Here is a 22,196-nt window from a genome sequence, read left to right as displayed (position 1 = left end):
TACACGCCATCTCTAACTGGATGGAATCAAGCCGCTTCAAGCTAAACACCGATAAAACAGAGATCGTCATCTTCGGCTCCAACCCCTCAGCATGGAACGACTCCTGGTGGCCCAACTCCCTAGGCACCCCACCCTCACCCACCACCCACGCTCGCAACCTGGGCTTCATTTTGGACTCCACCCTCAGCATGACTCAGCAGGTCAACGCAATCTCCTCCTCCTGCTACAACATTCTCCGCATGTTCCGAAAGATCTTCAAGTGGATCCCCGTCGAGACCAGGAAAACCGTCATCCACGCCCTGGTCAGCAGCAGATTGGATTACGGCAACGCCCTATATGCAGGAACAACGGCCAAGCTACAAACCAAGCTACAAAGTATCCAGAACGCATCCGCCCGCCTCATCCTTGACGTCCCACGCCGCAACCACATCTCCCCCCACCTCAGAGACCTACACTGGCTACCCGTACCGAAAAGGATCACCTTCAAGTTCCTGACCCACGCACACAATGCTCTCTACAACACCGGTCCAGCCTACCTCAATGACAGACTTTCCTTCCACGCTCCCACACGCCATCTCCGCTCCGCCAACCATGCTCTCGCCACCATCCCCCGCATCTGCCGCACCAACCCCGGAGGAAGATCCTTCTCACACCTCGCCGCCAAAACCTGGAACTCTCTACCACTCCAGCTACGCCAGACCCATGACCTCCTAACTTTCAGGAAACGCCTCAAAACATGGCTTTTCGACCAGTAGCATCCCCTCTCCACAGCGCCTTGAGACCCTAACGGGTGAGTAGTGAGCTTTATAAGTATATTGATTGATTGATTGATTTGCTGTTGTGTGCATTTGCATTTATTCTGAATATCAAGGCCATTTTCTTTGTGGTTTTGAGGAGAAGGTGGTGTGTTGATGGCGGGTTTGAAGGTTGCGTGGGTTTCCAGGGTTTTGTTGTTCCCTTCATCTCTTCTTGAGTTGTTGGCCGGTGCGTCTGGACTCGTGGAGGGTGGGAGTGAACCAGCTCGCTTTCCTGGAGTGTTGCTTGCCTGGTGTCTTCTTGAGGGGTGCCAGAGTGTTGGCACAGTTGGAGATCCATCGGTGAAGGTTGCAAGCTGCGGTGTTGGCATCTGTTGATGTTGGCGTGGTGCTCGTGCGAGGAGGTCGATGAGACATTCTTCAGTGGCCTTGTTCCAGCTGCGACGGAAGGGGGGCGTTGAGGGCGGTGGTGTACGGTGGACGTGGTGAAAGCAAGATTCACACAGTGGTGGTCGGTCCAGAGGAGTTCGGTGTTGTGGCTGTAGGTGATATTCCCGCTAGTGGAGATAACTGGGTTGAGCATGTGTCCGGCTGTGTGGGTCGCATGGTCACTAGCTGCTAGAGTACAATGCTGGCGAGGTTCACCAATAGGGAGGCGGTGTTCTGGTCACTGAGGTTGTCTAGGTGGAAGTTGAGGTCACAGAGTAGGATTTTCTTGGTGGATGCTAGAGCCTGGGGTGCAATGAGGTCTACGATGGTGTTGGTGAACGGCAAGCGGGGGGCCTGTAGATGAGTGCGCCGTGGAGGGAGGTCTTGGTGTTCGCCTGGATCTGGAAGTGAAGATGTTCCATGGTTGTCGTTGGGTCATTTGAGTGCATGGTCAGTCGGAGGGTTTTCTTGTGGACGATGGCGATGCCTTCTCATGGTCGGTCGGTGCGGTCCTTGCAGGTTATTCTGTAGCTGTCGGGGATGGCAATTGCGATGTCTGGTCTGGAGCTGGTGTGGGTCAAGGTTTCTGTGAAGAAGGTGATGTCGGAAGAGGCGGCGTCGAGGAGGTAGCCGATTTCAGTTGGGTGTTTGTGGAGGGCTCAGGTACAGAATCACTTCCACTGCCCCTTTCCATGGGATTTCCTGAGTGACTATCTGTAAAAATAATCTGCACAGAGACGTTTGCTGTGGGAAGTTCTGAATCACACCTGTGTACAATCCTAGTGGTAACCAGTGAGTTTCTCAGGTTATTGGTCCCTTTCCCTATTCATACACGATAGAATTGCCTTGTCTTCTCCGCCCTGCTCCTGTCCCTTACACTGCTTGTGCCCATTCTTTACTGGTATATGTCACTGCCTGCTCATCTTCATCGGACAAGTGTTGCTCCCCCCGGGCCCCATAACATGGATGTGCTGAAACACAATTTTAATTAGATGGGCTGAATGCGCATAAATCAGACACACTTCCGCAAGTAGGCTTTCTACTTTGGGGCAATTTCAAAACAGAAATAATTATTAAATGTATGGGTAAAAGGATCTAAAGATGGGAATGGAAGATTGATCCAATGGTTTATTCTTCCTATTCACACAACAATGTTCAGTGTAATGGCAGTAGCCGAGAGAGTCAAAAGAGGGCAAACTAGCCCCCATGGTTTTGAAAGCAAAGCAGTCAGTCAGATCCTATAAGACAAACAGACAGTGAAATGAAGAACTGATACGAGGACAGGGTGACTTGTAGTCATGGATACAGGGACAGAGAGATGTAGACTTGTGGCAGGAAAATATTGCACCTGGAAGATACAGGCTTTAGGCAGGAATGCGTGCAGAGGGAGAGGAACAGTGCTTTAAATGCACCAGTACTGCCAGGAACTGACAACCTGCACTTCTTTAATTTGAAATAGACAGTACCAGCAAACAAATCACATTCTGAAACAAACACATCGCTAGCTTGAAATAAACACATCACTATACTGAATCAAACATGAGGAAACCTACCCTGAAGCAGGCATGCACAAGCAGCATGACTGGAAAACACAGACCAGGAGAATGAGACTTGTAAACCAAAAACAGTGACTACATCAGAACTGCCACTATGAATAATTTGACACAGACACAGGAACACACTGAACCCGGGAGAGACAATGTATTGACACAACTACAATAGGCAGACACTTCGTCAGGTAACACACTGAAAATAAAACAGAGAATACACAAATATGTAGGTTAAAAATAGGATCAGAGTCACTAAATATGGTATAAAGGGTTGATCAGGTAATAGCATTAAAACAATCATTACTGTCAGTCCTTACTTGCTGGCCGGGTGCTTTGGGCCATACCGGTGGTAACATATGTCCCATTACTGCACTGTGTCTTAAGCAGGAACATGATGCCAAAGGCATCTCTAAAAATGACAGGGAGATGAACTGAATTACTGGGACATGGTCTGGTATGACCACTGTATCCCGGTTAGACCGAATTAACACTGGAACAGTGACATGCACTGTCACTTGGACGGGCAGAGTTACACACGCTCTCCCGGATATACAGGTGGACCTGGAAAATTGGCTCACACGTGGGGCAACAAAACACTGACCGGAGTACAGGAAGTTATAGACTCTAGGACATAGAGATACAAACATGCATATTGGAAAAGAGAGATACTGACTGCCAACATGGTACAAAGAGACACTGACGTTGACACCATAGCCGAAACTCAAGAGCCTTTGATCAGCCTCGCATGGCTTTGATGGGTGGTAGCAATACTAGACTTGAAAAACTCAAAACCAGCTGACAATAGTCTACAAACGCACTCTTACCAGCATCAAGAACCCATGCAAATTGCAAACGCTTCACACTACCAAACACATTCGAAATGAAAGGAAATAGAGCTTATTTCATTATATATTTATATATATATGTATATATGTGTGTGTGTGTATATATATATATTATTTCTTTTTAAATCAGGTGTATTCATGCCTTTTTTTGTCATTTGGGAACAATGAAACGTTTATTTATATATGGAACAATAGTCACATAGCATGGACACATTAAGCATGCATGTCGTAGCCGAGTACTGTATAATAATTAACATTCACAGCAACGGTAATTGAGGTAACTGTTTTTTGTACATTTTCACAAAATATCAACTAGTGAAAACATACAAATACAAAAGTCTGTGTTACAGAATAAGTCCAGAAAATAACTGATAGTTTACAAAATTTCGCTCCCATCTAAACATGGTTTCTCTTGAGTTAATGAAGACAAATATTTAGAATTGTTAACGAATGAGATATGCAAATATTTCTAAATGATTGCTCACTGTTTGGGTTTCCCCAAATCAAAGCTTTTTTTACTCCTCCATCTTAAAAGTTTGATGAAGTTAAGACTGGCATTGAACACTTTGTCATGCTGGAACACCATCTTGTAGAAAGTGTCAATCGGAAGGTCGCCATTTGGATCTGCATATTTCAGAGTCGTCATTGGTGTATACAGAGTGTTCGTCTGGTGGCGGAAAGGTGGACTTTCCAAGAGAATTATCTTCACAGTATGCTAGGAAAGAGAGAAACATAGTTCAACAATATGCCAAAATAAATCCAAAACCAATGCTACTTTCAAAGCGATAAACAAGGCCTGTTGTGTAGTTTTGTTGGTGGAGTTTCCTTCGACCGTTTTAGAAGACGTCCCTTCTTCACCAACGCAGGAGAGAAAAACTCACTATATTTAATATTCTCCACCAATCTATCAGTGACTCCTTCTACAAATTGTTACATCTAACGTGGGAGGGGCCATTTTAGAAGGACGAACACCCAGCAGAAAGTCTGCCAAAGTCCATGTTGGATGGGATTACTTCTACCAAATGTGTTCTCTAACTTATGTGGCCCAAATTGGGTATACAGTGTTAGTACCTGCAAGCCTAGTCTTCCTAACATTCTGAGTGTATTGGCCAGTATGGTAGTGATATTACTTTTGCATGGCATACTTTACTGGCGGAAACTCCACCAGACATGGTGATGGATCAGTCACACTAGTGCGGGTGGCTGATTAACCACTAGTATGCCACCATTTTTGGTGGAGTTAATTCCAAAAAACTGTGAGTGAATGGCAGAGCTAGAGAAGTTTCCACTAACAGCATATTCGCCAAAATCAAAATCAGGGACTTGCTGCCTTAGAGAGAGATAGCAAATCTGCCTTTTTTGGCACATATTCAATTACCAACCTGAAACAGGGTTGAGGCCAAATTTATGTGTATAATGTTAGTACTAGTAACTTTTCACGGGTAGATTTCTCCTCCACCGAGACAGAGATTTCCCTACGGTAAAATATAGGTAAATGTAAAAAAGTGTATTAAACTTTTATTTAAAAAAAATAGTCAAACTATTTGTAAGTTAAATAATAATGTAATTTTATTTATTTATTATAAATGTGGCACACAATAAGAATGCTACAGCGCTTTTAACTTAATTTTGAAGTAAATAATTAATTAATTTAAATATATTAATTAAATGTAAATATTTTTAAAGATTTATTTTAAATAATCCGTCCTAAAGTAATATTTATATATTTATTATGTATTGAAATGTACATAAAAGTTATGTAAAGAATTAATTTACATTAATGTATGATCCTATTTAGCTGTAGTAACTTTAGAAGTGCAGTTTGTGGACAATACTAGACTAACTCTTTTGTGGTCAGACACTAAACCCCTCCTCAGCCCTCCTTAAACCCTTTGTATTCCTCCATAAACCCCTCTCATTTAGAAGTAAATAGTCTCAACTTGCCAGCCACTTCCCTGGCACCTCTCACATTTACTTCTAAGTAGCAAACTGATTTGTGTAAGGATCTCCCCTTAGAAAGGATAGGAGAGGTGGAGATTTGCACTCATAGGGTGTGAATTGCATTTTGAAGGAATTAATACTACTTTATATATTGCAAAATGCAGTTTGTGAATCAGGCCTTAAGTCTTTTGATATCCTGATAAACAGGCCCCTTACAGGCTAGCTCAGATATACAGTGAATGTGAATGTACTATACATATAGCTTCAAAATAAGGAACGTGAGGGAAAACTGTAATAAGTCCTCAAAATGAGGATTGTGGGGGACAAATAGTTGTGACACCCTCAGAAAGGGCAATTAGAAGGGAACCATTAGCCCAAATGACTGCAGGAGCTACTTTAAAGAAAGGAGAGGGTCGAGGCTAGCTATGTGGGATATAGGGAACCCTCAACTAACATTGAAGTTGTAAAAAGTGGTCACACACTGTGTTCCAACTGTTTGCAAAACCACTGAGATCTTATTACCTGACCTATAAACTCTTCATTAATATAAATGAGGTAGGTCACAATATGTGACTTACTTCAATTGGATGCCGTCACACGGATGGGTGCTGGTTGGGATCAGCAGCCCACCATTTCTGTGATCGCATTTAAATAAAGTCAACTTTTTTGTTAAATGCAGACTGTTTTAAATAAAACAATGCTACATTTAAAGATGAGCTCTTAGTTTTAAAAATATATATTTGTTTGAGAGTTGGCAGTTGTCTCCTAGACCACTGCCTACTTCCCAACAAACTTTTTTGTAACATTCACAAAGGTCCCCATAGGGACCCCTTTCCGCATGAGATACCATCTCCTTTGACAAGTTGGTACCTTTCCAATGGTTTTTGACCAAACTTGCAGTCGTAAACTACTGATACATTGCATTGTGAATTGTAATTTGGAACTGATGCCATAAACAAGCCCCTTACAAATTGTGATTTAGTATCCATTTTCTAAACCCATTTTGCGATTTGACACCATTTATCACATAACGGGTTTAATAAATAGTAAAAAGGGAATTTGAGGTTGCAAACCCTGTGATTTAGCGAATCGCAGGTTATTACATATGGCCACTGTTTTATAAGAGGAGAACAGATGGCAAGAGTAGGGTGTGGGAAAAACATTTGCAAAAAAGAAGTATTTTAAATTACATTGTACCCTCAAAACAGGGGCACAATGATGTAGTTTGCAGCACTTTATTAAATCCAAGTTTTCAAAACAGTAAATGTTTTTGCAAAATAATTCCAAAAAGAGAAATATCTGGAGTGCCATAAAACATGAGCATGATATACAATTCACAAGGGGCTGCAAAATTGCCTCCCTAATCGATATTAATTATACAATTTGTGATGCACCTATTAGTACGTGTCAGGTGCACTATACGATTCTGCTAAGCTGAGTGTGATACACAAGGAATGGCTGAATGCACAGATGGAGCACAGAGATTCCTAGAAGATGCAAATGAGAGGAAAGATTGGACTGGGCAAAGGCATAGCACTGATTCACTTGGTAGCAACAGTGCTGCTGCTGCACGAAGCCAACTGGAACTCAATGTGATGCATAGAAATTGCCAATCTGCTGTGTACTTATCTTTTCTCCTATTCCCATCCACCCTATAAAAAAGTGTACCACAAGGCTACTAGAGGAGCGTTTAATAATAATAAGAAAATAATGCAGATATACTAACAAGAAGAAATAACGTGTAGTCTTACATGATAATTAAAAGTGCGATTAAAATGTGGAAAAATATAGTACACAGTTATACTTAACTGTGCTGGGCCTAAATAGCTGAGTCAGTATTATTTTCTGGCATGTTGACTCGACTGAAAGTGCTGAACTTGCACAGAAATGTTATTTTTCCTGACCTTCGCATGGACATGCATTTTCTAAATGAATAATAAGTTGCCTAGATTGTCAAGTCATTCAGTCAATGTTACTACTTACAAAATGATCACTTTTAAATGTCTTTATGAAATGTTGTTTAGAATGATAGATATGAAGATTCCATTATGGGAAGTCGTTTTCAATACGAGAACTGCCAAAAAGTTTACACAGGACATTGCTAGTTGTTACGTTTATAACTACTGTGTGTACAGCTATTGTGCGCCCGGTGAGAAGACGAGGAGCGATCCTGTTCCCATGAAGAGCATCGAAAGATGGTTGGCTGGCTGAAGAAGGAAGACCCTGTGAATAGCAACAATGATAAAATGTGATGTCTATATTATTCCGTGTTCCTAGAGTAGGGGCAGATCTGCTTTTATCCCTGCCACACCACAGAGCCTTGATCTACGTTGCTCTGAGACTCTACTGAGTTTTTTGAGCCTCTCTACATGGGAAGTTCTGCTTTGATATATCTTTTGACTTTTACGCAGAAGCTTTATTCTTATGTTCTCACTCTCTATTTGCGAACTCTTCTGGAGTTCTGACTGACACCTTTCTCCCCCTTCTTAGAATTATGTCCTTTTTCGAACTCGCTTCATGCACTGTAACAACTTTGATGAATTATTTTGATGATTATTAAATTAACAATCAATATTGCTGAACTTAATATGCTGATATGAATAAAGATGAAATATTAGAAGATTGATTAATAAAACCTTTTAACAAATAACAAACTCTCATTATTGACTGAATTAATACTTTGTTTGTGAATATATTCCGTGTTGTCGGATCCTGGTTGATCTCATTGAACGTCTAAGGTCTGTCAACCTAAGAGCAGGGATTTTTTCCAGACCAGGTGATATTATTCTCTTGCAACCCTATAATTTAACTGAAACTCCCCGCTTCAGCACTACTTTCAAACACGGTGACAAGTAGATGTCCACACTCCGTAAAACAAATAAGAACTATAAAACCCAACAAGGTGTGTAACAGCATTTTAGATGCAGAAATGCACCATACAATCTCTACTACATTTCTAATATTATTGTAATATTTTTAAAAAACTACAACATAACACAGAGATACCTCTGCCACATCTTCAGGGCTCTGGCCCAAGCTTTGGAATATCTGCTTATAATTCTTCAGGTAGACATCAGTGAACATGTCAGCTGTTTCTTTGTCTGCTGCAGAGAGGTCCATTTTCATTCCATCTTCAAAAACCTTCCGTTCAAATTCAGTGACCACAGGGCCCGGTTCAATAAGGCTAATCCTATTAGGAAGAAAACACATAGCTTTAACTCACTGAATGTATGGCCTCTTGCAATTGCAGTTAGTACACTACATACTTAAAAATATAGTAATAAAAATTAGGTCTGTACATTGGTGAGAAATCATCACAAGGTAAGAGGATAAAAGTATGCTGGGCCACTAAAAAATTAACTTTATCCTCCGGCGTTCACTCTAGCCACCGGAGAGCTGGCTATGCAGTGAGTGCGATTCTGTACCAACTGCCACTGGTGGGGCGGCTCCGCTGAAGGCACTGAACTTTTACCAGTGGGTGCCATATTTGTTGCGTGTAATCTGCAAAGGCGTTGTGTTCTCTAGAAACAACCTCTCAAAGTGAGAGTTTGTTTCTTGAAAACAAAAAAACGATAACAGTGACAGAACTTTTTCTCACATTTGCGGTCCCTGCTGGGGAAATCTAGTGAAGTTGCCCATCCAAAATATGTTGGGGCTACGATGACTATGATCTGGCTGCCTAGCGGCAGACTAGCTTCCTGGTCAGAGGTTTATGCCAGCAGGGCCAGCTGAGGAGCAGGCTTAAACTTGCCACTTTCCCACCTCTTAACAGGGTTGGGGAACATACGTTTGGCAGAATAGAAGCCACACTGGTTTATGTCTGGGGTTCTGCTCTACCAAATTCTAAATTATGCCCTTAGTCCCTCGTTCTAACTGGTGCAGAAAAGCTAACTGTGTAAAGCACTCATGGGAAATATTGCTAAGACATAGTTGTTTCAAAACCATGGGCATGTTTAGGCTTCGATTCCAGTTGTTGCCTGTCTGAAAAGAGCATAACATGCAGTTCAGCCTTATTGACGGGTAAAACCACACAGTATTCTACTTTTTGCAGTGTTCTCTCCATGCAAGTTACTCCACAAAATACTCAAAGGTATTCATTCTCCTGACTGTAAAATGCAGGGATTATGGATATACCCTGGATATTTCCTTGTATTTAGCAAGTACCCATATCATAGTTAAAAAACAAAGACCAGATATTAAATGAAAGCACAATGGTTTCAACATCCTATATTGAAAAATAAATGGAAATATCCAGGGTATACCCATAATCATGCATTTATCCAGAATAAAATCTTATACGAGCTCCCTCTTTTTGGTGAGCCCATTCAGGTGGTACTCGCCTACCAGAATGAGGGGAGACACCAATGATGAAGCATACCACCATCTGGTGGGTGAGGTGTCTTCTCTTAATATTTAAATAATCCTGGAGGTGATTTTGGTAGAACAGTTGGTAGGAACTAATCGTTCTTAAGCCTTTGTACCTTGTGGTGTATGATAAATGAATTTCATAACCCTGCCAGGACTTTAAAAAATGTAAAACACTCAGGAACTCAAATGTCGTAGCAAACCAGTTGATTGAAAAAGATTCTAACCTTAAATCTTGCTTTCTCTCAAAGGTAGGCAATGACATCTGTACTATGCCTTCCCAATCCAATTGGACCACCACAAACTGTGATCATTCAGGGGCATATTTACAAGCCCCTATCACCACAGGAACGTCACTTTTAAAGAAGTTCCTGTGGTGATATGGGCTTTGCCGTATTTACAAGGCAGCGTTAAGCCACTTAATGTGGCTTAACGCTGCCTTGTAAATAAGTCACACTTTCAGCTATACTTAGAATTAAAGGGGTGGGCAATGGGTTGTGTGGTGGGCGTTCCGCCGCAACACCCATTGATTTTGACGCTGCCCCCCTATTTACAAGGGCATCGTAAATAGGAGGCAGCGCCATAATTAAGACCAAAGAAAAACCTGGTCTTAACATGGCGTAACGAGGAGAAATGCTTTATTTCTCCTCGTTTTTGCTGTTTATATGTGTGCTGCATTGTGCAGCACACATAGAAACAGTAAAACACAATGCATGATTGTTTATGTGCAGGAAGGCGAAGACGAATTGCACAAAGCAGCACACATAGAAGTTACAGATCGCCAGTTAAGATTATTTTTTGAAGTTTTATATAGCGCGAACTAGACCCGAGACATTGGGTATCAGAGTGCTTTACATAGCACCAGTTTCGTTACAGAAGAACATATTCATTTTTGTTAGGCACAGGGAGATTAGATGATTTGCCTAGAATCACAGGATATTGAGCGTCGTTGCCAAGACTCGAACCCGGTTCCCCAGCTTCGAGGGCGGCCGCTCTAGCCGTAAGGCTACATCCTCTCCCCAAGGGACACCTTCCTGCACATAAACAATCATTCCCCCCAGCACAGGCTCTTTTGCACTATGGTGCAAGAGTGCCTGCGTTGGCGCTAGGCAGCTGAAATTAGCGCCACCCCAGGGGGAAATACGGTGCTGCACCGTATTGTTGTAAATACCATGCAGCCCTGCGTTTCAGAAGTGGCGGAGTGCGGTGTTAAGCAAAGAAGGCTAACGCCATGCTCCATCAGATCTTTATAAATACACCCCTCAGTCTTTTAAATTAAAGAGAATCCACATATGTAATTAAAAAAAATTGAAACTCAATGATGGGAAGAGAATCTAGGTAAAATATAAAAAACACTTTACCGAGTCCCTCCTCCCGTCCTTGTGTTTTAATTTAATCTCACCTATTAAAATTATGCTGAAGTCTCTCATGGCCTTCTTGATATTGAAACAACCCTCAAAAGTCAAGACGTCTGGGATCAGAGAATGACTGTGGAACAACGGATGCTAGAGAATCCTCTCCAGTGAAACTCTTCAAAAAACGAAGAGGGGCATATCAGCAACAGACGGCGATAAATATCGCAAAGCGCGCTTAGCGCTTTTATATTTATCACCATCTATCGTTGGAATTTATAACCCGGTTAGCACGTTATTAACAGCGCGTTACTCCAGGGCGATAATATTCCAGTGATATCCAGGGAAATGGGCCAACATCGCTGGAAAACCAGCGATGTTGCACTCAAAACAGCGATAGCCTTGGTGACACGACCCTGTGGTCGTATCACCATAATCCACCCCCAACGTTATGGATACAGAAGTCTGGATTTTACCAGACATTCAAATCCAGCAATAATGGCCAGCTAACGTGATTTTGGACATTGCTACGCCAGCCGGGCCATTGTTGTAAATATTGCGAAGCTGCCTTCGCGATATTTTCCATGGAGCTTTTATTAGGCACACCTACTTTGCATCTCATTAGCGATGTAAACTTAGGCGTGCTTGGAACGGGTGCTAAGTATGCAAAACACGTGCTAGCGTGTCCTTGCTGATGAAGCGATAAAGTTATCGCCGCTTTTCGGCCGAAAACGGACGCTAAAGCGGCGATAAGTTTATCACCAGCCCTTGTTAATATGCCCCGAAATATTCACCCATGGCTTGTTGCAAACTCATAACCCCATATCCTTTCAGACCTAGGAAATGGAAGAGATGTCAACTACATGTACTGAAGTTAAAATTCTCAGATTGATAAGAAACTCCAACCGCTCTCCAGTTCCAAGACAGCAAACCGATGAAAGTCTCATTCTACACAATCACAATTCTACAATAGAATTTCTACTTCCTAGGGCTCTCACATAAGCTACAGGCATCACTGGCTCGAGTGATATTGCGATTAGACAATGCAAATGGAGTATACATTAAATTCACTAGAAGAATGAATTGCAAAGCTGCAAATAAGTCAGAAGACTACAGCCAGACATGCCTTAAACCTAAACAGACAGAACCATGTTACCCTTTCTCTCAAAGCAGTGTTCAGAATATACAGCAAAAAGAGACACCTCAGATCAAGAATAGCCCCACTCTTGATAAATCCTCCTTTCTAAGAAACCCCTTAGGCGGTAGCTGCCACTCAATACAGATGTGCAAGCTATGGAATATACTCAGAAAGAAAATGAGGGCCATCAACAATCATCTGGAATTCCGAACAGAAATAAAGTCTGAGTTTTTCCCACACCCAGGATCCAGGTCACACCATAAAACCAATGTGTATGCAGCCTGTGACTCTATCCTCAAACTCCTTTGGCTTTCCATCACATGGATATGACACTTACAAGCTGATGCATCACATCTAGAGCATTCTTTCCAGCCTTCATGCACAGCACCATTGCTCACCTTTTTTTAAAACTAACAAATTACATCTCAACAAATATGCACTTCAGAAGTTGGAACTATAATGGTCGAGAAAGTTGGAATCATATTGTTTGGAAAGCTCTATCGGCATTGACAAAAGGTAGGAATGTACTATAAAAAGGCTGTCACACAATACAGCAAGTATGCTACAGAAATCCGTCTGACATATCTAGGTAATGAAAGCTGAAAAGTGTGTCATTCTGCCGATCCTACTGGACTATATTATAGTGAGTGCCCCATGTATGTCACTTGTGGCATATCCTTTGTAGGATGCACAGACCCTCACCGAACCGGCATGCTTCATCATTGGGTCATGGCTCTTGTTGGATAGGCGCTACAATACCCCCGTAAATAGGCTCTTTGCTGGAGATCTTTTAACCTCTATGTCTGTTTTTTCACCAGATATACGGATAAATGGTCTTCTCCGGGGTCATCAGGTTACACCTAAGGTCTTCAACATTTTCTGCAGTGAGAGCTACCTCTAATCAGTGAAAATCATTGTGACCTACTGAAGGCTAAGCCACTCGTGCAGTGTTACCAGACACCACCACGCCCAGCTTCATTGACTTTAAGTCTGATGTCCATAGAGCCAGAAACTATGGTTTAAACAAAATACTTTGACTAGGAGCAGTTTGACAGGGCTGCCTTGTGTGTCAGTGAGAGTGTAGTCTTCAGAGTTGCATGAACATCTGTGCATATGAATGGGATATATGTGTATGGATGAATGAGAGTCTGTGTCATTTGCACTTGTGACACAGAACGTACTTTTTGCTATATGTGGCGCCTTCACATGTTCCTTTCGGAACAGAGCTGCCATCCTTTGGAATTCTTTGCCGGCCCACATCCGGGGGCTCACTAACTACCTCCAATTCAGGAAAGCCATAAAAACTTTTCTCTTCCCCACTCCGTAGGCCTTCCTGCGCCCTTCCGTGCTTGGTCATCCCTCTGCTGTTCAGCGTCGGAGTACCTCTTTGCTGGGGCAGCTGTCGCGCTATATAAAAATTCCTAACATAACATAACATGTATAACACAAGCATACAACTAGCTTTTAAATGGGAGAACTTTCAAACATTTTCATAATACAGAATATGTTTCTGCTCTTTAAATTTCTCCCACTGAAAAAAATGCCTATATTTTTCAGGTATTAAAATTACACCGTGTCTACCAGCAACTAGGAGCAAGATACCTACTGTGTGTAAATGCGACACTTTGAAATGGGAGAAAATTAAAATGAAAAGTTAACTTTATGTTTATATGGATGCCATAAAACTCATTATTTAAATTTGCTACCATTTCAAAGTGTTGGATTTACAAATAGCAGGCATCTTGCACCCAGTGGTCTCTTGACGTGGTGCCATAATTAATGCAGAAAAATACAGCCATCTGTTTACATGGGAGGAATTTGAAGTGAAGAAACATGCTTCATAAATATTAAGATGTAATTGGCTTAATTGAAAGTGGAGAAAAACATTAATTCAATGTTTCATTGAAATATTTTTTCTTCACTTTAAATTTCTCAAATTAAAAGAATTGCTGTATTTTTCAGTCATAAATATGGCACAGTGTCTACTGGCTACTAGGAGCAAGAGGCATTCTATTTGTAAGTTTGACACTTTCGAAAAGGGAGAAAATTAAAATGAAGAGTTACCTTTATCATTAACTTAACTCTTCATCTTAATTTTCTCCCATCTAAAAGCATTCAAAAACATAATTTTGTTCTCACTTCACGAGCCAGACCATAGATTGTCATGCTCTCTGTTGTAGAGTAAGAATCACCTGAGAGGTGCAGGAAGGTTGGAAATGTATGCCGGCGTCCTCCATGTCGAACTAACAGATTAGATCAGGCTGTATTGTGCAAAAGAGCCGAACCCCTCCTCCTGCATGATTGTATGTCTGGAAAACACTTAGAGCCCAGCAGGATAGGAGAGCTTCTTAGTGATTGCCTGGTGGCTTTGTATAGACATACTAAAAGCAGGTGCCTCTTGCAGTCACTGCTGGGTCAAGTGCACATAGGCACCAATATCTTCTTCACCCTCTCTTCAAGGCACAGTGCTTCAATCACAACATGTCATCGAAGGACTGAGATACGGTTCCAGATTGGCAGTCAACAACACACATTCTTCCTGGCAACTCACTATTACCGATTTACCTAAACACAATTTAGATGGCACCACAGACCAGAGACTTTCATAAACTGGGGGAGAGATGGAGATGAGAGAATCTGGAAATCTGAAAGGGAAGGCACCAAGGGGATGAAGTGAATCAAAAGAACAAGGGCCCGATTCACAGAATTAACTTAAGACAAAATCCTAAACTTAGTACCATTTTGGTATTCACAGAATGCACTTACTACTTCTGGTATTCACAGAATGAACTTACTACTTTTGCGATTCACAGAATAAACGTACTACTTTTGCTATTCACAGAATGGATTTACGACTACTAACTTTACGTCCGCACTCGGGCCGGAAATTCTGGCCCGGAGGTGGAGCTTCCGGCCCGGAGGTGGAGCTTCCGGCCCGGAGGCGGAGCTTATGGGCCGCAGGCGGAGCTTCCGGGCCGCAGGCGGAGTTTCCGGGCCGGAGGTGGAGCTTCCAGCCCAGAGGTGGGGATTCCGGCCAGTGGCGGAGATTTAACCATGGGCAAAATCTCTACCTCTGGGCCGGAAGCTCTGCCTCCGGCCCGGAAGCCCCGCCTCCGGGCCGGAAGCTCCGCCTCCGGGCCGGAATTTCCGGCCCGAGTGCGGACGTAAAGTTAGTAGTCGTAAATCCATTCTGTGAATAGCAAAAGTAGTAAGTTTATTCTGTGAATCGCAAAAGTAGTAAGTTCATTCTGTGAATACCAGAAGTAGTAAGAGCATTCTGTGAATACCAAAATGGTACTAAGTTTAGGACTTTGTCTTAAGTTTGTTCTGTGAATCGGGCCCCAAGTTTTCATAGCACATTTCTTGCATTGGTTGTGAACCTAAAGACACCAGGGTGGTTTTTGTTTGCTTCCATCCACTCCTCTAATTTAGGATCAAAAGAAGCAGAGTGAATCATCACTGCCTCTGACTGAGGCCCAGTGAATGCCTGACATTGTTGTGGTCTGTGTCAGAAGCCCACCTCGCCCTGTTACCCCTTATGTGGCCAGCTGGGAAACCAATTTAGGTTTATGGATTAGAGAAGACTATTGGCTCCATATATAGTTGAGGGTGACAAAGGTCTCAGTGTGCACACATACAAGGAGAATATTTACAAAGTTCCTCTTCATTGGGACTCCAGTCAGATTGCATGCCATGTTTGGCTCATCAGATTTATGTTGGAGGGGATGCGGAGGGAGGGGTATGATGGCACACAAATGGTGGCACTGCGATCAAGTCCAAATGTTTTGGAGTGAGGTCCTTGAACACATTAAATTAATCACGGCTCTCGAGCTTCCCATGAACCCACTAATATTGCTCTTGGGTGACACAAGCAAGTAGAGTTTCCCTTGACCACTCACTCAGGTAAATTACTCACTCACTTTCTGCTAGCAGCTCACCTTTCTATACCACATGCCTGGAAGAAAACGTTATTCACCAGCGGTAACAATCTTTTTGGTCGAAACTCCATCTACCTGCAGATTCCTCACCTGTAGAATAGTCCCAGACGTCAGACTAGATCCAACAGCTTCAAAGCTCTCACATCACTGTTAGGGACGCTGGCTTTGTATCATGTCAGAAGCGGCATCCAATGACATCACAAAAGAAATACAGCACCTGCACCGGTGCAACATCAGTTGTTATCCATTTTTCCCAGCTTTTGAGGCAAGCATACTGACTGATATCGATGGAGTGCTGCAGTTTCAAAACTACTTTAGGATCTTATTAACTTTCCGTATAACACATCCATCAGAAGGGGACTTGAGACAAAATGGTGAAGAATCTGTAGGTAGATAGAAAATCCACTAGAAAGGCCATTGATGCAGCAAAGTAACTTTTATTTCTATTGCAGACATCTACCTGCAGATTCCTGACCTGCAGAATAGATTACAAAGGTATAGTCTGCCTAGGCGAAGGATTGATGGCTGGTTAGATGACATAATTCTGCAGAACCAATCTGGCTATGTGTCTTTCCCTACGCTCTCTCAGAATCTAAGCAGTAATACTTGCTTAAGGTGTGTAGGGATGCCTACATTGCTGCAGCATAACAGGTATTAATGCAGAGGATGATCCACCCGAATAAGGTCTTTTTCTGCACAACGTTGCCTTTTTTGACACCACACTAACCCACAAGGAGCTGGTCATCCAGTAGTATGTCCTTGGTGCAATGCTGGTAGTAGTTGACTGCTCGCCTAGGATCCAACCTGTGATGGAATGTCTGAGGTGAAAGGGAGTCACCACTTTTAGACAGGAAAGCGACCTTGGTTCACAACACTAACTGTCTGGAGAAAAGTTGATGAAGAACTGAGAACTTGCAACTCTCTTGTCTGGCTGAGGTAATTGCCACTAAAACAGTGTCTTTAAAGTCAACATTTTAAAGGGCAGCTATGCAGGGGCTCAAATAGGGTCTCCATTAGAAATGTTTAAACTAGGTTAATGTCCCACTGTGGCACAACAAAGGAAGTTGGAGGATACATATTTGTCAACCCCTTCAGAAAATGCAGCACAATTGGGAATTTGAACAAGGAAGGCTGGTCTGGAAGACAGAGGAATGGCAACAATGCAGCCAAATTCCCCTTGAGAATGCCTATTGCACATCCACAATGGGCAAGGGATAGGGCAACCTGCAAGACCTGGGACAACTGCAAAGGGTCCACCTTGTTGTCTCTGCACCAGATAACAACGTTTCTCCATCTTCCAGAGTAAGAGGACTTCGTGGAGGGGCACTGCGTGCAGACAGTATGAAATCTACCACCTCCAATGGCAATTGAAAGGAAATCAAATGTTCCCCGCTCAATCTCCAGGTATAAAGATGGAGGCCTTGGATATTGGAGTGCAGAACCATTCCCACCACCTGGGAGTGAATGTCCACTCTGAATGGCAGTGGGGGACATATTGAGAAATGCCAAAAGTCTGCATACTACACCCCCTTGATCAATCTGGGACAATGAGAATGACCCAGGCCCAGTCTTGGCGCATCTTCCTCAGAACTCTAGGAGTCAAGAGAATGGGGAAATGTGTCCTGCAGCGCAGAAAGTTCCACCTGAACTGAAAAATGTTTGCCACAATAAATACAGGAGGGCACAGAACTGCTGGTAGTGAGCATTTTCCAGGGAGGCGAAAATGTCTATTAGAGGAGTGCCCTACTTGGGGAAGATTTGCAAGACTCCCTCCAGCAAGAGACACCGCTCATGATCAGCAAGACAACACTGGCTCAGGCTTTTCAGACATGGCTAGGTGATTGACTGATGACTAGATCCCTTGATGGTGTCCCCAAGAGTAAGTCTCAACGCTTCCAGGCAAAGGAGGCGAGACCTTACTCCTCCTTGCTCGTTAATGTGCACATAGCAGTCATGCTGTCCATCAAGATCTGGACATACTGACCTTGGATAGAGGGTAGAAAAGACTGGAGCGCCAGCCAAGGTCTGCAGTTCCAATAGGTTTATATGGAGAACTTGTTCCTCAGAGACCAGAGGCATCTGATTTCCAGATCCTTTTGGTGAGCCCTCCACAGTGAAGTAGCAGGATCCATCAGTACCGTAGCGACTGACGGTAGAGGAGTGACAGCCATTCCGCAATTTAGGTTCATCTCGTTCCCCCACCAACCTGCAGCGCTAGAAGAGATTACAATGGTGTCTGACAGGTCTTTCCATTTCTGTAGCCACTGTCTCTGGAGGCGACACTACAGGCCCCTCAGGTACCAACATGCTTGCATCACTAGGAGAATGCAGGAAGTCATGAGACCTAAGTTAAAGGACCCTCAGGACTGGGACTCTTGTGCTGTGTTGCAAAGAGGGAACCATTTCCCGGATGTGGGCAATTCTCTAAAGTGAAAGTAAGGCGTGGAATAGGGTGGTGTCCAGTACTGACCTTATTAACTGGAGTTGTTGGAAGGGCCTCGTGGTATTGGGGCTTCGCGATCAAAAATCCCAGGTCAAACAGTAGGGAAACTGTTGACTGCAGATGGTGTAATACTACCTCTGGCGATTTGGCTTTAATTAGCCAGCCATTGAGGTATGAACAAATTGGTATGGCAGACTGTAGGAAATTGGGTTATTTGTTGAGAGGGGTGGAAGCCCCACTAACACAATTCTTGTCAGGGTGAACCAGAAAAAGTCACTAAATTAACTTGTGCAGTCCTTCCAGTAAAAGAGTGTTTATGGGAGTCTATAATTTATAGCTAGTGCCAGCGTCTGTGTAAGGGGGACTCCTTCTCCTACCCCCACATCTGGTTCTGGAAAGTTCTTTCCCTTCTCCCTGTCCAAACTGTCTAGGGTGACTAAGGCTGGTGTCAGGTACCTCTGTATGTGCTGGAGCAAAACCCTTTGAAGTGTAAGTGGGATAGAGCAACGTTGTGCCACTAGCCATCCTGTCCACACCTAGCTCCTTTTGTCTCACTGTTCGGCAGCAATACACAACGAGTAACAGCAGGGAATTTCACAACCATGTGACCCAGAAAGCAAACTGCAGTGGTAGGCCTGAGGCATGTTTTAAGGTGCTACTTTAGTGGGTGGAACAATGAATGCAGCAGGCCTACTGGCAGCATTTAATGTACAGGCCCTAACCACCGATGGTAGGGACTCACAAGTAAATTAAATATGCCAATCAGGTGTAGGCCAGTTTTATCATGTTTTAGGGAGAGAACAAAAGCATGTTAACACTGGTTAGTAGTGGTAAAGTGTGCAGAGTTCTAATGCCGACAAAAACAAGGTCAGAAACAGAAGGCAAAAATCTGGGGATGACACTGCCTAGAGGGCTAGGTCCAACACCGACCTTTGAAGTTGGGTTGTAACCACTGTCATCACCTTCTTGAAAGCTCAAGGTGCAGAAGTTACCCCAAACAGGAGCACTGCAAACTGGTAGTGTACAGAACCCAATACAAAATCCAGATACCTCTGATGTGACTGCTGGATTTGGATGTGGAATTATGAATCCTGAAGGTCGAGTGACACCATTTAGTTTCTAGCTTTCAACACCAACAACATTTGAGGTAGGGTAAACATTTTTAACTTTTCCTTTTTGAGGAAGAACTTCAATTCTCCAAAGATCAGGATCGGATCCCGGCCTTCTAGGAAAGAAGGAAGTGGCATCCTCGGCCCGTTTCTGCTCTGACTCTACCTCAACAGCTCCCTTCTGCTGGATTACTGCCACCTCTAGCTGAAGAATGGCAAAATGATCCAGAGAGGGAAGGATGATCGTGGGAATTTGGCGTGGAGCCTGGAAGAAGGGAGGGGTGTTACCTCTTTCTACGAATTGGTGGACCCACTGGTCAAAAGTAAGATCCTTCCAGGGTCATAGAAAGGAGGTTACCTGTCCCCAGGGGTTGAAGTAGTTTTGGGAAGGAAACTAGTTCTGCTTTCCTGTTGGTGCAGGGATGGAGGAGGAGACTTGCTCAGTGGATCCACTTTCTCCTGGTTCTGCCCATGTATTGTTTAGCCAGTGGATTCTGCTGCTGCTGGGATTGGGACTGGTAAGGTTGCAGTTAGTGAAAGAAAAATCCTCTTGAGAAGCCACGAAAATGCCAATATTGACAATAATCCCTCATAAGAGGTGGCATTTGAAGTCGTTAGAAGTAGGCTGTAGCTTTGCTACCTTTGAACCTTTCCAATGCCTAGTCCACATTATTTTCGAACAGGTGTTCCCCATCAAACGGGAGGTCTGTGAGGTTGTCCTGGACATAAGTGAAGAAAGCAGAAGTGCATGACTAGATGTGTTTGCGAATGGATATATATGTACCCACTGCTAATTAATCCGCAGTGACAGCACAGATTTAATTATGTGGCATGATGCGTTCTCACCATCCTGGACCACCTCTTGGAAGTGCACCCTCATCGCCTTTAACATGAGGTACATCCATCTGAACCATATCCTAAAGGGCATGGGTGTAGCGAGCTAGTGAGCAGGTTGCCTTTAGGGACTTTAATCCTATGCTTCCAATGGAAAAAGTATTTTTCCCCCAGGAGCTTAGACTCTCTATCTGAGGGAACAGTTGGGAAGTTCCAGCCGACTGTCTGGATCAGCATGACACCTGGATAACCAAGCTTTCAGGCCAGGGCCTGTAAGAGAGAAACAGAGGATCTCCTAGGCAAGGGCAATAGCATTGTGTCACAAGCGGGTTAACCGTTGGGGTGGAAGTTAGTGTCTCCCAGGCTGCTAGGACTGGATCCATCAGAGCATCATTGAAGGGCAGTAAAGGCTCAGCAGTAGGCACTGGCAGTAAGAGGACCTCTGTGAGGACATTAGGCTTAACTTCCACTGTATGGAGTTGCAGCTGTAGGACCTCATCTGCATTCTTCACTACTGACTGGAAGGGCATATTTTTTGGTGTGAGGTTCCCAGCTGGTATGCCCATATCCATCTCTGGAGAGGTGTCTAGTCTACTTGCAGAAGACATGCCCGCAAATTCTTGCCTCTGGGTATTGTCTGTGCAGCTTGTTCTGATGTGCAACTTCAGGGATTGGCAACGGAGGTGGTGGCAGCATTAGTGGATATGGTGCCAGCTTTTTGCAGGTGGATGCGGTGCGGAGTATCTGCGAGCTGGAATAAAAGAGGGGTGAGTTGGCACTGATCCAGATGGGAAGCAGCCAAAACGGCATTGGAGCCAACGGCATGAATATAGAGAGGCAGTACAACCCCATGTGGACCGAAGGAACACAGGATCTCGCCGATGCCCTAGTGAAAATAGAGTGGATGGCATTAAGAAATGCCTGTTGCGAAGTCTGGAGCAGCGTCAACTGCGCCTCTTTTGTCCCAGGCTTGGCCCTTGAAGTGTTTTGCCTAACACTCCTTGATTGCCTTCATGTGCATGCTCTGGCAGGAGTCACAGGATCGGGAGACCTGGTCCTAACTGAGGCTCCAGAGGCAGATGGAGTAGGGATCAGTTATGGACATATGTCCCTCACAATTCCTATAGGGTTTGAAAACCGATCTCTTGGGAGGAGACATATGGTACTGCACTTGTAAGAAAAATATTTGTCTTTGAGAACACTCAAGATCTGCGAGAGGGCTTACTCCGGATGCATGTCAAAGGCTTGGAAAAAAGGGAACTGATGTTGCTGCACCTGGTTGGCTTCTCAGATGTCATAGGATGCCACCTTCAGTGTGTATACTAAGCCAGCACCGCCTACCAATGACGTAAGTGCTTTGAAGTGTCTGAATCCAGCCTGACGCCTTGATTATTCTACAGGTGAGGAATATGCGGGTAGAAGTATCCATCAGAAGCAGCGGAACGCTCCCATCTAATTATGTGGCAGGCTAAGTTATGGAATATATATTCCATGGAA

The 22,196-nt window shown here is 43.6% G+C and overlaps 1 protein-coding gene across 1 annotated transcript in view; it reads right to left on the bottom strand.

Moving 5' to 3' along the window:
• Positions 1–3,722: 3,722 nt before the first annotated feature.
• LOC146834693 (retinol dehydrogenase 8-like) overlaps positions 3,723–22,196 on the bottom strand; it is a 61,539-nt gene continuing 43,065 nt past the window's right edge. Inside the window, exons 5-6 of the mRNA XM_085600133.1 lie at positions 8,527–8,710; positions 3,723–4,294 (exon numbers count right to left, since the gene is read on the bottom strand). Of these exons, the coding sequence (XP_085456259.1) occupies positions 4,061–4,294; positions 8,527–8,710 (418 nt within the window). The 3' untranslated portion in view covers positions 3,723–4,060. The remainder of the gene's footprint in view (positions 4,295–8,526; positions 8,711–22,196) is intronic.

The sequence above is a fragment of the Triturus cristatus genome, chromosome 4_2, assembly GCF_964204655.1.
Source record: "Triturus cristatus chromosome 4_2, aTriCri1.1, whole genome shotgun sequence".
Lineage (NCBI taxonomy): Eukaryota > Metazoa > Chordata > Amphibia > Caudata > Salamandridae > Triturus > Triturus cristatus.
This window is presented reverse-complemented; position numbering and strand designations above follow the sequence as displayed.